The sequence below is a fragment of the Nyctereutes procyonoides genome, unplaced genomic scaffold (genome assembly GCF_905146905.1).
Source record: "Nyctereutes procyonoides isolate TBG_1078 unplaced genomic scaffold, NYPRO_anot_genome, whole genome shotgun sequence".
NCBI classification, from domain to species: domain Eukaryota; kingdom Metazoa; phylum Chordata; class Mammalia; order Carnivora; family Canidae; genus Nyctereutes; species Nyctereutes procyonoides.
The window spans coordinates 38,104,759-38,117,870 of NW_026575134.1; the positions used below are offsets into that span (position 1 = coordinate 38,104,759).

The window sequence follows — 13,112 nt, forward strand, 5'->3', positions numbered from 1 at the left end:
GGATCTCTAAGCTGGGTTTGGAGAGATTGAAGGACATTCCAACAAGATAATATAGAATTTGAAAAGACACAGACATTGCAGTAATGTAGTGTGTTTATAGAAGTAAACCGTTCAGAATTGCAAGCTGAGAGCAGGACAGCACGGAGGTGGCACGGAACACATGTGATGGGGGCAAACTGAGGGGTGCAGACGTCATGCTAAGGGAGACCGAGAACCCTCAGAGCTTCAGCATGAGTGTGACACGATGGGATCGATGTGGGGTTTGGGGACCAGTCTGCCACTAGGAGATACACATGGGCTCCTCGGTGTAGAAGATGTTGAAGACCACCTCTTTGATAACAATGTTAACATTCTTGTATCTCCTCCCCTTGATCATTGTCCTGCGTGTAACACACCAGTGGAATGACGCTGGGGCAGAACCACACCACAGTGACAAGATTCATCCTGCTGGGCCTCACAGACCAGGCCGCCGGAAGACATCTCCTCTTCGGCATCTTCCTGCTGATCTATGCTGTGACCCTGGTGGGCAACCTGGGCATGATGGACCTGATCCGTACCAGCTCCACCCTCCACACCCCCATGTACTTCCTCCTGAGCGTGCTCTCCTTCCTGGACATATGCAATTCCTCTGTGTTCACCCCCAGGCTTCTGATCAGCTTCCTCACCACGGATCAGTCCATCTCGTTTGCGGGCTGTGTGGTCCAGATGGCCTTCATGATCCTCCATGGCACAGGGGAGTGCCTGCTCTTGGCCTTCATGGCCTATGACCGATTTGTGGCCATCTGCCACCCTCTCCTCTACCATACGATCATGTCCAAGCGCTTGTGCATCCAGCTGGCGGTGGTCACCTATGCGGCAGGGGTGTTCGTTTCAGCTCTACAGACGGGGAATGCCTTCATCTTGCCCTACTGTGGTCCCAACATCATTGATCACTTCTTCTGTGACATCCCCCCCGTGCTCCAACTGGCCTGCTCAGACACCACCGTAGCCAATATCATCCTGCTCTTCCTTTCTGCCTTGGTTACTGTCCCCACGGTGTCAGCCATCTTAGTCTCTTATACCTACATCCTGGTCACAATCTGTAGGATGAAGTCCCTGGAGGCCCAGCGCAAAGCTTTCTCCACTTGTGCCTCCCACCTCATTGCCCTCTCCCTCTTCTATGGGTCTGTGTTCTTTGTCTATGTCCAACCCAACCCAGAAAGTGCCTCAGCCTATAATAAGACCCTGTCTGTGTTCTACACCATTGTGATCCCCATGCTGAACCCCCTGGTCTACAGCCTAAGGAATAAAGATGTCAAGGCTGCTGTACAAATTAGGGTTCTTAACTTAAGCAGAAAATGGATTTATTAGAAAGGTATCTGGGGGCAGCCCTGGTGGCCCAGCGGTCTGGTGCTGCCTTCGGCCCGGGGCATGATCCTGGAGACCCGGGATCGAGTCCTGTGTCAGGCTCCCTGCATGGAGTCTGCTTCTCCCTCTGCCTGTGTCTCTGCCTCTCTCCGTTTCTCTCTCTCTCTCTCTCTCTCTCTCTCTCTCTCTCTCTCTCTCTCTCCCATGAATAAATAAATAAATATCTGAAAGAAAGAAAGAAAGAAAAGCATCTGTAGCTCATTAAATAGAAGAGAAGCCTAGAGATCTCAGTGGGACAGGAATCCACAGTGGCCAAACACAGCTGAATACCTGCCGCAAGAATGGTCTATGCAGACTGCCTCCACGGGGGACATCACCTCTGAGCATTCCCCATTGCTGTGGCTAACACTGCTGCCCCTGAGCACATAGCACTACTTAGCTGCAGAAAAAAGGCACCTACACTAGCCTCTGTACGACCCTCTGTAGCATCCAACCACATATCATCTCTAACTGTTCCTACACCTTCCCATCATTCCCTGAAGTTCAAGCCTTAGGCAGGAACATCCAATATATTTGGCATATATCCCTCCTGGACATCTATCAATACACCACTTTTAGCACGGATATATTACATGCCCTGATATGCTATGCCCACACTTCTATCTTGCAGAGCCGTAGACCTCCTTTTAATGATTCCAGAAGTGGGAGTCAGATTGTCTTCCTCCTATCTTTAAGAGTTCTCAAATGTAGAAAAGAGCATTGAATGACACAGCAACCATCCCTAAAAGGTTATATAGGAAAAAAAAAAAGGTTATATAGGGGATATTGCCCTTCCGTGTGATATTGGAGAAATGGTCCATGTGATGTTTGCATATGAAGAAGATGGTGATCTTTTGACTTTGTGGGACAGAATGGAGCCCCAGCTTCGGAAATCTCCACTGTAACTAGCCAGGGACCAGAAAGTACTCTATAGTAATAATGAGCTATTATTTCTCTATAAATCACCAATTGAAACAAAATAAAAAGCTGAAAGGCCATAGAGCTTTTTTCAATTGAGATCAAATTACCTTTATGTCTTTAAGAAAAAATTACTTCTATGTCTTTGGACGAAACCCTTCTTTATTATAACAGAAATCAATCTTACTAATTTAAGATGGTAAGAAAGAGGTGGAATTTATTATGAAACCCACATGTCAACTGAGGAATACTATCTTTCTGAGAATCAAATAAAATTGGCTTGAACTCCGTTGCATGTGTGGTGAAATCCCTGTATTTCTGCTTGTCCAGAAAACCTGAGGTAGCAGGGGATGGGGTATAACTGGTTCGTGTTTTTCCTGGTTACCAGGTTTTACCTGGTTTCCTGATTTCTCCAAATTCTGAAATCCACTGATTTACTTCGGCTTATGAGTCATCCAGGGAGAGAGAAAAGCATGGGGCCAAAAATGTGGATGGTATAAATGGGAAAGAGAAAGAAACAAAACCCAACTGTCATAGATGCTGGGAGGAAGGGGGAAAGGGAGTTTTGAGCAGACTGGGCTGAGCCAACACAGCCAGGCTTGCTTCTTACAGGAAACCAAGAAACAACGCATCTCTTCCAGAAGAAACCTCCATGTTCACCTGCAACTTCATAAATATCAAACTGAAACAACATGTTCTTAGAAAATTGAATAATGCATGAGTGAACCTGTTGATCAATGCTGTGATGGTACTGAAATCATCTCCTGGTTTAATTTACAGGTTTTATGAAACCAATAGGACATGATAGATTAGATGATTGATGATAGATAGATAGATGATGATGATAGATAGATAGATAGATAGATAGATAGATAGATAGATAGATGATAGATAATAGAAGAGGATAGAAGAGGAGATTTATTATAGGAATTGGCTCATGCAATTATGGAGGCTGAGAAGTTCCACCATCTGCCATCTGCAAGCAGAGAACCAGGAAAGCTGGTGGTATAATTTGGTCTAAATCAAAAGGTCTGAAAACTGGGGGCTGATGATGGTGCCGTTCCTGGTGGGAGTCCAAAAGCCCAAGAACCAAGTTCACTGATGTCTGAGGACAGGAGAAGATGGATGTCACAACTCAAGCAAAAAGAGCAAATTTGCCCTTCTTCTCCTTTTTTGTTGTCAAAGCCCTCAATGGATTGGATGAAACTCACCCCACATTTGTGAGGGTGAGCTTTACTCAGTCTACCAATTCAAATGCTAATCTTATCTGAAACCCCACCCAGACAGAGCCAGAAGTCATATTTCACCAGCTTTCTGGGCATCCCTGAGCCCAGTCAAGGTGACACATAAATTAACAATCCCATGTACTAAGAATATAGTAGGCCCCAGCCGGTCCCCACCACCACCACCACCCAACACTCCATCCCCAACTCAGGAGTTTAGGGACTGCAATCTTTTCATGAAAAGAAGCCATTTGCTTAACTTTTTTTCAAATAATAATTTCCCTTGGGGCCAAGGAGACACAGAGCACCCAGGAACAGAGACGCTGGGGTGTCAGCCCCTCCTTCGCTGCCCTGGTAAACTCACAATCTGCTCCTAATTTCATCAGTTCCTAAACACCCTCACCTCACGGTCCTGGGCAACCCAGTCACAGACAACAAAGTCAACAGCTTCCCAGAAATGGATTATGGAGTAGCCTATGAGGAACAGAGGAAAGACAGGACAGAGTGTAGAGAGCAGGAGCAGCTGAGGCCATGGCAAAGTTTGCTCAGAGACAAGGCACCCAACCCCTTGGGTCCCACACACACCACCCTGTGTAAATGTCTCCTCCCCTCTTCCTTCACCTAAAACCATCTGGCACAGAATCCAAAGGAGGCATTGGGATGTTAGTTGGAAATAAAGTCAAAGTGTTACCTCTCTCAAGAGCATTTGAATTACATTTTTTTGTTTACACTAGGTCTTTACAGAGCCCACTCAGTACCCGAAGCTGTGGAACTTTTGACTGTTGGGAATGAAGCCAAAGGTAAGGTGGAGGGGCAGATACAGCCACATGTGCTGGAAGGAAGACCAGTTTGCGGTCCAGACTAGGCAGCCAAGGCACTAGGCCACCGTAGATCATTGCCAGCAAGTACTGGATGTTGAGCGAACACTTACTGTTAGCAGGGACTGGCCCCATCACCTGACGGAAGTTAGTTAGCTTTGCTGGGCTTCCACCCATCCCACGTGGACTAGACATGTGATAGCCAAGGCCAAAGCCTGTGTGTTTACAAATGGAAAGGGGGTTACGTTACTTCGAATCTCTTCAATGTTCATCTTGTTCCCAAGGCTCTCAAACTCATTTAAACTAACCTCAGAGGCTCTTGGGGGAGGAACACTAATCACACGAAGAGGCAGCCTTGGCATTGGGATGGCTAGTGGAACACTCAAGCTCTCCAGCGCTAAGTGCTGTCACTCACCAGGTGGGACATCTCTCCAGGCATTACTTCCAGGGCCAGCTTGGTGCAGAAAGGAAGAAACCAGATGCAAGCGAGCGAGGGATCTTCCCTAGAGGAAAGAATCCAAGTCCAAGACACTGCCAGCTGGGGCTAGTCAAAGGTAACTAGTATCAAAGAAGGGGCAAATGGGTGGACACCCTCTAGAAGATTCATGGATCCTTGCCCTGCCTTCTCCATAGGTCATGATACTGAACACTGTCCCCACCCCGACTCCAGAATGTCATACACCCAGTTTCATCCCTACCCTCTCCAGGACCTCATGGAAACTGGCCGCCAGCCCCAAGAAGCTGAGCTAGATGGGAAGCAAGCCTGGCTCAGGACAGTGTGCAGATAAGCTCTCTAAAGATAGATTTGCTCAATGGAAGGGCACCAGGCAATCCCAGAATCCCATTCTTCTCTAAATGCTTATAAGACATGATGTTTGGTGTAATTTGAGAGACTGAAGTGCCAAGGCCAGTCCTCCAGAGTAGTTACCAGCCAGAAAATTCTATTCCCACAACTGCTGCCCAGTGAACAACACGTCTAAAGCCTGACTACAGGGTCTGAACAGTGTGGCTTCCCATAGCTATTATTACTGTACCCAACAACGCACTTCACTGTTATACTCATTTGTGCTTTGAAGTTCAAAATTGCAATTCTAAGTGTTGTTGTTTTTTTAAGATTTATATATATATTTATTTATTTATTTGAGAAAGAGTGCACACTCACACAGGTGAGTGGGGAGGGTCGGGGGAGGGGAATGAGCAGAGGAAGAGGGAAAGAATCTCAAGCAGACTCCACACTGAGCAAGGAGCCTGATGGGGGGCTCCATCCCAGGCCCCTGAGATTGTGACCTGAGCTGAAATCAAGAGTCAGATGCTCAACTGACTAAGCCACCCAGGCGGCCCTCAAAACTGCAATTCTTTAAAAAAGTAACCCAATCACTCAATTTACAATGTGTTCACCTCGCTTATCTACTTACTTACTGTAGATAAGCGAGGTGAGCAAGGCTGGCAGGCATCCAACAACAAATTGTGCCTTAGCAGGAAGGAGGCCCAGAGAAAGGATCTCTGGGCAGGATGAGATCCTTCCAATCTTCTTAGGGTTCCCATCCGATGTTGTGCTCAGACATCGTGCCCAAACATGGGTGGCTTCCCTGGCCGCCCTGGCACCTAGCACATCTTTCCGTCAAGGAGGCTTGTCACTTGGTGTGGCATGGCAATTACAACTCATGGTTAAATCCAGTTCTCATATGAGCTAAATGCTCTCAATCTACTTGTGGTCAGAGGTCCTAGCTCATGATCACCCATCAGCCAGGGGGCTGACAGTGGCTCACAAACATGGAAAAGGCAAAATAACCCATTTCAGGGATGAGTCGAGCTACTTTCCCCTTCTTCCTCACTGCTCCAGTTGTTTTCACATGTCAAGGAGCCTGAAGATACCTTCATTTTACAGGCATCAAGGGTTGGAAGGATCTTGCCAGCATCTTTCCTGAAAGCCCAAATTTCTCAGCCTTAACCTCTTCAACCCGATGTTTGCTTCATGGGAAACTCTGCAGCTTGTCCTTTATGTGTCTTCCTGGGGACCCATCTTCTGGCTCTGTGTGTATCAGCTCACAGGGTCCCAGTGTGACTAAAATCTTGGGAGAGTAATAAAGCTGTGCTGATGGGCTCAGGGGCTCAGAGGTGCATGTCACATGTGTGTGCGTTGGCTTGTTTCCAGGGCGAGCCCAAGGAAAGTGCAACCGAACATTCTGTCAATATAAAGACAGTGTCAGAAATGGTGCTCATGTCAGGTGTGACCCTCCAGGGATCACTCTTTGCCCTTTGCTCCCCTACAAGGTAGATCCTGTCTTGAAATCCTACTTGAATGACAGCTAACATGTATCAAATACCTGTGGTGTGTCAAGAATTTTATTTTCATCTCATCAAATTGTCCCGTCTACCCCCATGAAGGCACAGAGTACTGTAGCCTCATTTTTAAGATAAAGAAACTGAGTCACAGAAGGAGTGAAGTCACCTGTCTCAGATGACATAAATCACAAGTGGCAGAACGGGGACTGAAACTCAGACCCTGGAGTGCCAGGCTCAACCACTCTGCTACATCGTCTCCGCCTTTTGGGAAGTATTCCATGGACTTCAACTATACTGGATTTCTAAGGATGGCAACCATTAACTCCTCACTTCTCTATATGACATACCACCCCTCCCATCGAGGTTGGGATAAAAATACAGATGCCAGGGGTGCCTGAGTGGCTCAGTCAATTAAGCATCTGCCTTCAGCTGGGGTCATGATCTCGGGGTCCTGGGATCGAGCCCTAAGAGGGCTCCCTGCTCAGCAGAGGAGTCTGCTTCTCCCTCTGCCCCTCCCCCTGTTCATGCTGGCTCTCTCTCTCTCTCTCTCAAATAAATGAATAATTTTTTTAAGTTTTCAAATAAATAAATAAAAATATGGATGCCCAGTGAAAATCAAATTTCAGGCAATGAATAATTTTTAGCATAAGTATGTCCCAATATTGCATAAGACACATTTATACTAAAAAATATTTTATTTTGTGTATCTGAAATTCAGACTTAAATGGGAAATGGCACCATGTATTTCATCTGGCAACCCCACTTGTGACTTGCTCTGACCAATAACACACAGAAGTGACAATGTGCTGATTTCAGGCTCAGCCTTAAAGAGGACTGTTGGTGTCCGCTTCTTCCATCTTGGAAGCTCATCACCCTAAGACCACCAGACTGCAGGGAAGCCCCGCTAGTTATGCAGAAAGCTCACATGGAAGAGCACTAAGCACCAGATGTTGAGAGAGGCCTTGGCCTTCCATGACCACCCAGCTGCCAGGTGCATACAGCTCTGTGAGCCATCTCGGGCCACTCCACATAGAGGAGAACAATTTGCCCCAAGCCCTACCCAAACTCCTAACCCACAGTATCATGAAAAATAACAAAGGGCTGTAGTTTTAAAATACTCCATTTTGAGGGGCGCCTAGTTGGCTCGGTCAGTTAAACACCTGCCTTCTGCTCAGGTCATGATCTCAGGGTCCTGAGATCGAATTCCTCATTGGGCTCCCTGCTCAGTGGGGAGTCTGCTTCTCCCTCTCCCTCTGCCCCTTCCCCCGCTCATGCCTGTCTCTCTCTTCCTCACTTTCTCTCTCAAATAAATAAATAAAATCCTTTTTAAAAAGATATATTTTTAAAGAGTTTTCTTATATAGTTTAAAAAAAAAACTGAAATAAGCCCTAATGACTGGCCCTTGAATTATTTTGAATTTAGTCCCCAAACCCTGTGGGACTCTCCATGGGGCTCCATCAGGCTTGCCCTCCAGGCCTGCTCAGTCTTGCCCAGGCTCACTACTATTTTCCTGAGGGAGGCTACGCATCCTGGAGGTCCAGAGCATGGCATTCGGGGACAGCTAGACCTGGTACTGGATTCCTGCTCCGGCTCACAAAGCTACATGCCTTAGTCTGAAAAATGAGGATGTCAATATTAATTACTTCATAAAGTAGTTCATTAGGATTAAAGGAGATTTACTGTCTATAAAGCGCTTAGAACAATGTTGGGTCCTTAATTAGTGTTCAGCACGTCTTAGCTGTTGTAAGTAGTTGTCCTTCCACTGAATAATTTCTCCAACCTGTGTTATCTTATTATTTTATTTCCCTTATTATTTCTATGCAGGGGAGAAAGTTGAGTGAAACCAGAAATCCCAAGACAACGAGGCTGGTGGCCTCCACCAGTGAGGAACCACAGATCTCCAGGAGGACAGAATCACTGCGAGGGGTCAGGCCCACCCCATCCCTTCTTCTATCACACCATGGCCTCATTCCCCTTTCCTCAGGCCCAGCAATTGCTGAGAAATCACAAGGCCCCAAATTCGGCTCAGACCTACTAGGTAATAAAGCTACTCCCAGGCCACCCAGTCACACTCCCCAATTTCCTTCTCTTTTCCAGGGAACTAGAAATGGTAGGCCAGAAAAATGGAGATTCCTGAGAACATAAGATGAAACAGAAGTTAATGGGTTATAGAATCACACAGGACTGATGTCTAAATCTGGTTTTACAACAGACAATCTGGCATAATTTGTAAACAAGAAAGTTGTGTGAAGATTAAATACTCAAATGATAAAAAAAAAAAACCTAGCATGAAGTGTGCTGTTGAATATATGCTCACTTGAAACGGTTCCCCTACTTCCCCAGGCATTATCCATTCTGGGCATTAAATGGGCAATGGCTGTGACTGTGATGCAGTCATGCAAAATTACAGCTTCTTCTCACTTTCCTGTGGCCCCAGCATCATCAATCACTACCTCTGTGACCTCTATCCCTCTGCGCAACCACCAACTTACCTATGCTAAGGACCAGGGCCATTCTCTTCCTTCTTTCTGCTCACCCTCCTCCCCATCATGCGCATCCTGGTCACCTTCTGAAGGAGGCATTCCCTGAAGCCCAAAGCAAAGATCTTCCATTTTTGCCTTTCATCTTTTTCTCTTCCTTTTCAGTGGCACTACAGTATTCTCATATGCTCAGCCATGCTCTCGCGACAGTCTTACCCCTGCAGTCCTGTGGCAGGTCAGAACCAGGCCAAGTTATTGGATCGTGGTGAACAGAGTGGTGACTCCAAACCAAAGATGAGCCAAGGGTCAAACACCAGGAAAGGAGGATAAGATTTCAAAACATGAATCAATGGAATACTACTCACCCATCAAAAAAGTGAAATCTTGCCATCTGCAATGACATGGATGGAACTAGAGGGTATTATGCTGAGTGAAATAAGTCAGTCAGAGAAAAACAATTATCCTATGATCTCATTCACATGTGGAATTTAAGAAACAAAACAGAGGATCATAGAGGAAGAGAGGAAAAAATAAAACAAGATGAAATCAGAGAAGAAGACAAACCATAAGAGACTCTTAATCATAGGAAACAAACTGAGAGTTGCTGGAGGGAAGGGGGGTAAGGGATGGGGTAACTGGGTGATGGGCATTAAGGAGGGCATGTGATGTAATGAGCACTGGTGTTATGTGCAACTGATGAATTATTGAACTCTACATCTGAAACAAATGACACATTATATCTTAATTCATTGAATTTAAATTTAAAAAATTTTAAACATGGGGGGCACCTCTATCGGTGACTCAGTTAATCATCTGCCTTTGGCTCAGGTCATGATCCCAAGGTCCTGGGATCAAGCCCCACACTGGGCTCCTTGTTCAGCAGGGAGCCTGCTTCTCCCTCTCCCTGTGCCTACCCGCACCAGGCTCTCTCTCTATCTGTCAAAATAAGTAAATAAAATCTTAAAACACACACACACACGGGTCAAAATAAGTAAAGCAGCATCATGAGTGAAAGCAGGGTCAGGCATGAAGTTAGGCCAACAGGTGGTACACAAAGGGCAAGACAAATATTGGATTCCTTGTCCTTAAGACCATTGGGAAGTCATACATAGCTTGTGAGGAGCCAAACTCAGAGTAAAGAGCTGTTTCCAGATCCCTCCAGACTTCTGCTTATGCACAAAATGTGTTTGTGTGTGAAGACCTCTCCTCTAGTATCCTGGTACCTGACATTGACCTCTCTACCACATCTCTATTCCCAGATAAGAGACAATGACCAAAGACAACACTTCAGAGGCTGCAGTGAAGTGAACTCTTTCCAGCGCCTGTTCCCTCACCAGTCCCAACACAAGGACACTTGTCACTGGGACTCTGCAGAATTATTTCCATATAGTTTCATTCCCACTGACTCTGCTCACCACCGTTACCTCACCTCCCCAAGTGAACCGTAGGCTTTCCAAAGCAGGAGCTCAGCTCATACTTCATTTCATCCCCCACAGAGCCTGGCACAATGCTGGGTACTTAATCAGGGCATAGGAATTAAGGCATATTTGTTCATATATATTTCACCTCTTCCTCTTTGGATTTTAGGCTTTGGGGCAGTGGAAGATTAAAAAAAAATGCCAGTTGTCATTACACTATAAGACCCAGGCCTAACAAAAACTACTACTACCCGAAGAAGGCATTTTCCCAATAATTATAATTAATAGTTAACTTTTATTGAACATATATTATGTCCCAGGCATTCTGGGAGGCACATCATACACACTAATTTATTTAATCCTCATAACAATTCTGTGAGTAGATTATGCCTATTTCACAGATGAGGAAACCCAGAGTCCAAGAACTCTAAGGTCAAATACAGTTCACAACTGGTAGACCCAAGTTCAGCTGATTCCAAAGCCTAGGCTCTGCTCTAGTGCCTAAAATCCCTTTGCATTTTTGCAGGAAATTATGCAACAAGTTTACATTTCTACTGTTTCCAAAAATTCCAAGGAGCTGCTCCTATGTTTCCCACCAGGGCCTGGCTTTCTTCTAATTCCATAGAGTCTTGACTCCTACCAGGAGTTTCCAGTTCCTACCTAATACTTGAAAAGCAATTCGGAACAGGAAAAAAAGAAATGGGCTAGAAAAGGCAGAAAGAGTTAGGACCTCAAAGCACCCTTGGTGCCCCTGACTTGGCCCCAACCCTCTTGCCACCAAAGAAAGCCCAAGTCTCTAAGCCAGTTACCTCTCCCTCCAACCCTTCCTGCATTCCATATTAATGCTGGCATAGAGTTTCTTTGTGAGTCACAACAAAGAATGAAGGCACTTTTCCTGCCTTGGCCAGGCCAGGCTGGTTTCAAGAGTAGACAAGCAGTGATTCAATGATTCATCAAAAATCAGGGGCTTGGAAAAGCAATGATGTTGCTTAAAGTAGCTAACTTTAGCATCTCTCCCCCAAATCAGAGAAGGGTCTCTTGTCCTAGAACTCCAATTTTTCCTTGTGCCAAAGGAGGTATTTAGAAAATATGATCTTTGTAAGGTGTCCTGACTTTCACATGAAATCTGAACCCTCTTGGCAGTACCAGTGAACCTGTATAGTCATGAAAGATACACTGATGAGGTAACCTCCACAAGGTGACGTAACTCTACTTTTCTTCCCAGTTATCAAGAAGCCAAAACAGGAAGCAAAAGGGCCTTGGGGAAAAAAAAGAAGAGGAGAAGGGAAGGGAAGAAAGAAGAGAAGAGGAGAGAAGGAAGAGAAGAGAAGAGAAAGAAGAGAAGAAGAGAAGAGAAGAGAAAGAAGAGAAGAGAAAGAGGGAAAAGAAGAGAAAATTATCAAAATTTAAATTTTGATAATTTAAATTTTTATTTAAAAATAAATCTTCAAAAGATCACCAGAACACCTGTTGCTCAAACAAAGCTAAGTTCATGAGACCTATTTGTAGAAAGAGAATACACAGAATCCTAGTGTCTCAAAAGAACATTAGTGGAAGATATTTACAGAGTTGGGGGGCCCAGACCCAAGTGGTTTAAGGTGGATCTTTTTTTTAAGTTTGTTTGTTTAAGCAGGCTCCACACCCAAATGGAGCCCAAAGAAAAGCTTGAACTCACGATCCTGAGGTCAAGAGTTGCATGTTCTTCTGACTGAGCTGGTCCGGTGCCCCCAATGTGGATCTTTCAAATCAGGGAGCACATCAGAACTGGGCCAAGTCTGTGACATTATCCTTTAGGATGGGCAGGTAACAGGGAAGGCAGAGCCTGAAAGCAAATCTCAAGAAGTAAACTACTGTTTGTTGAAGAGATTGTTTTCCCTGGGTGGGAAATCTACTGTCCTAATAGGAGAGCTGTTTGCCCAGAGGAGCAAACTATTTTTTTAGATAAATTGGTTTGCAGGAATTTCATGAGGCAAACAGTGAGGTTATTTCTTGGCTTATGGCCATATCTTCCTCAGCTGAATTTCCTGAACAATGAGTAAGGTCATGTTGCCATCGGAAGTCACTACTCTCAGTCCCAATAGTTAAACCCTGTAGGTATAGATGATTTCCATCCTTAACTTCAACTTATTATTTTAAAACACCACTATGGGATGCTATTCTATTCCCTTAGAGACAGAGCTTCACCTCGCTTCCTCCATCAGTGACATTATGACAGGGCTATCATTGACTATTTCTCCCACTGACCACGCCAAGTGAGCAGGGACAGTCAATAGGGAAATCATTTCAGCTGAAAAAAGAACTCATTGCCATGTGTACATAGTCTGTCTGTGTCCTTGACAGTTAATGAATAATCAGCATTCATCTGAAAGGATCCGGGTCATCCAGTGGGTCTGGGAACAGCAGTTCATTACCATGGCATTGTTGAGTAATTTCAGGAAATATTTTTTATTCAGAAAGACCAGGTCTTCAACCCCAGAGTTCACTGGCTTGTGTACAACTTTTAGCCAGCACCTTCCCCCTCTGAGCCTTTTCCCAAATACGTTGACCCCAACATTCCCCAAGAGTCCTTTCAACTCTGGCTTT

General features: G+C 45.3%; 1 protein-coding gene across 1 annotated transcript; it reads left to right on the forward strand.

The window, feature by feature from the left end:
* The first annotated feature begins 402 nt into the window (after positions 1 to 402).
* On the forward strand, positions 403 to 9,441 carry LOC129494190 (olfactory receptor 1009-like). Its single transcript, XM_055300941.1, has 2 exons — positions 403 to 1,305; positions 9,277 to 9,441. The coding sequence occupies exons 1-2, from the start codon at positions 403 to 405 to the stop codon at positions 9,439 to 9,441; spliced, it is 1,068 nt and encodes a 355-aa protein (XP_055156916.1).
* Positions 9,442 to 13,112: the final 3,671 nt, after the last annotated feature.

Excerpts from the sequence above, each read along its gene's own strand:
- LOC129494190 (XM_055300941.1), top strand. The coding sequence starts at position 403 with ATGACGCTGGGGCAGAACCACACCACAGTGACAAGATTCATCCTGCTG. Across the intron at positions 1,306-9,276 it reads ATAAAGATGTCAAGGCTGCT|TGGCACTACAGTATTCTCAT; the intron begins GTACAAATTAGG and ends CTTCCTTTTCAG.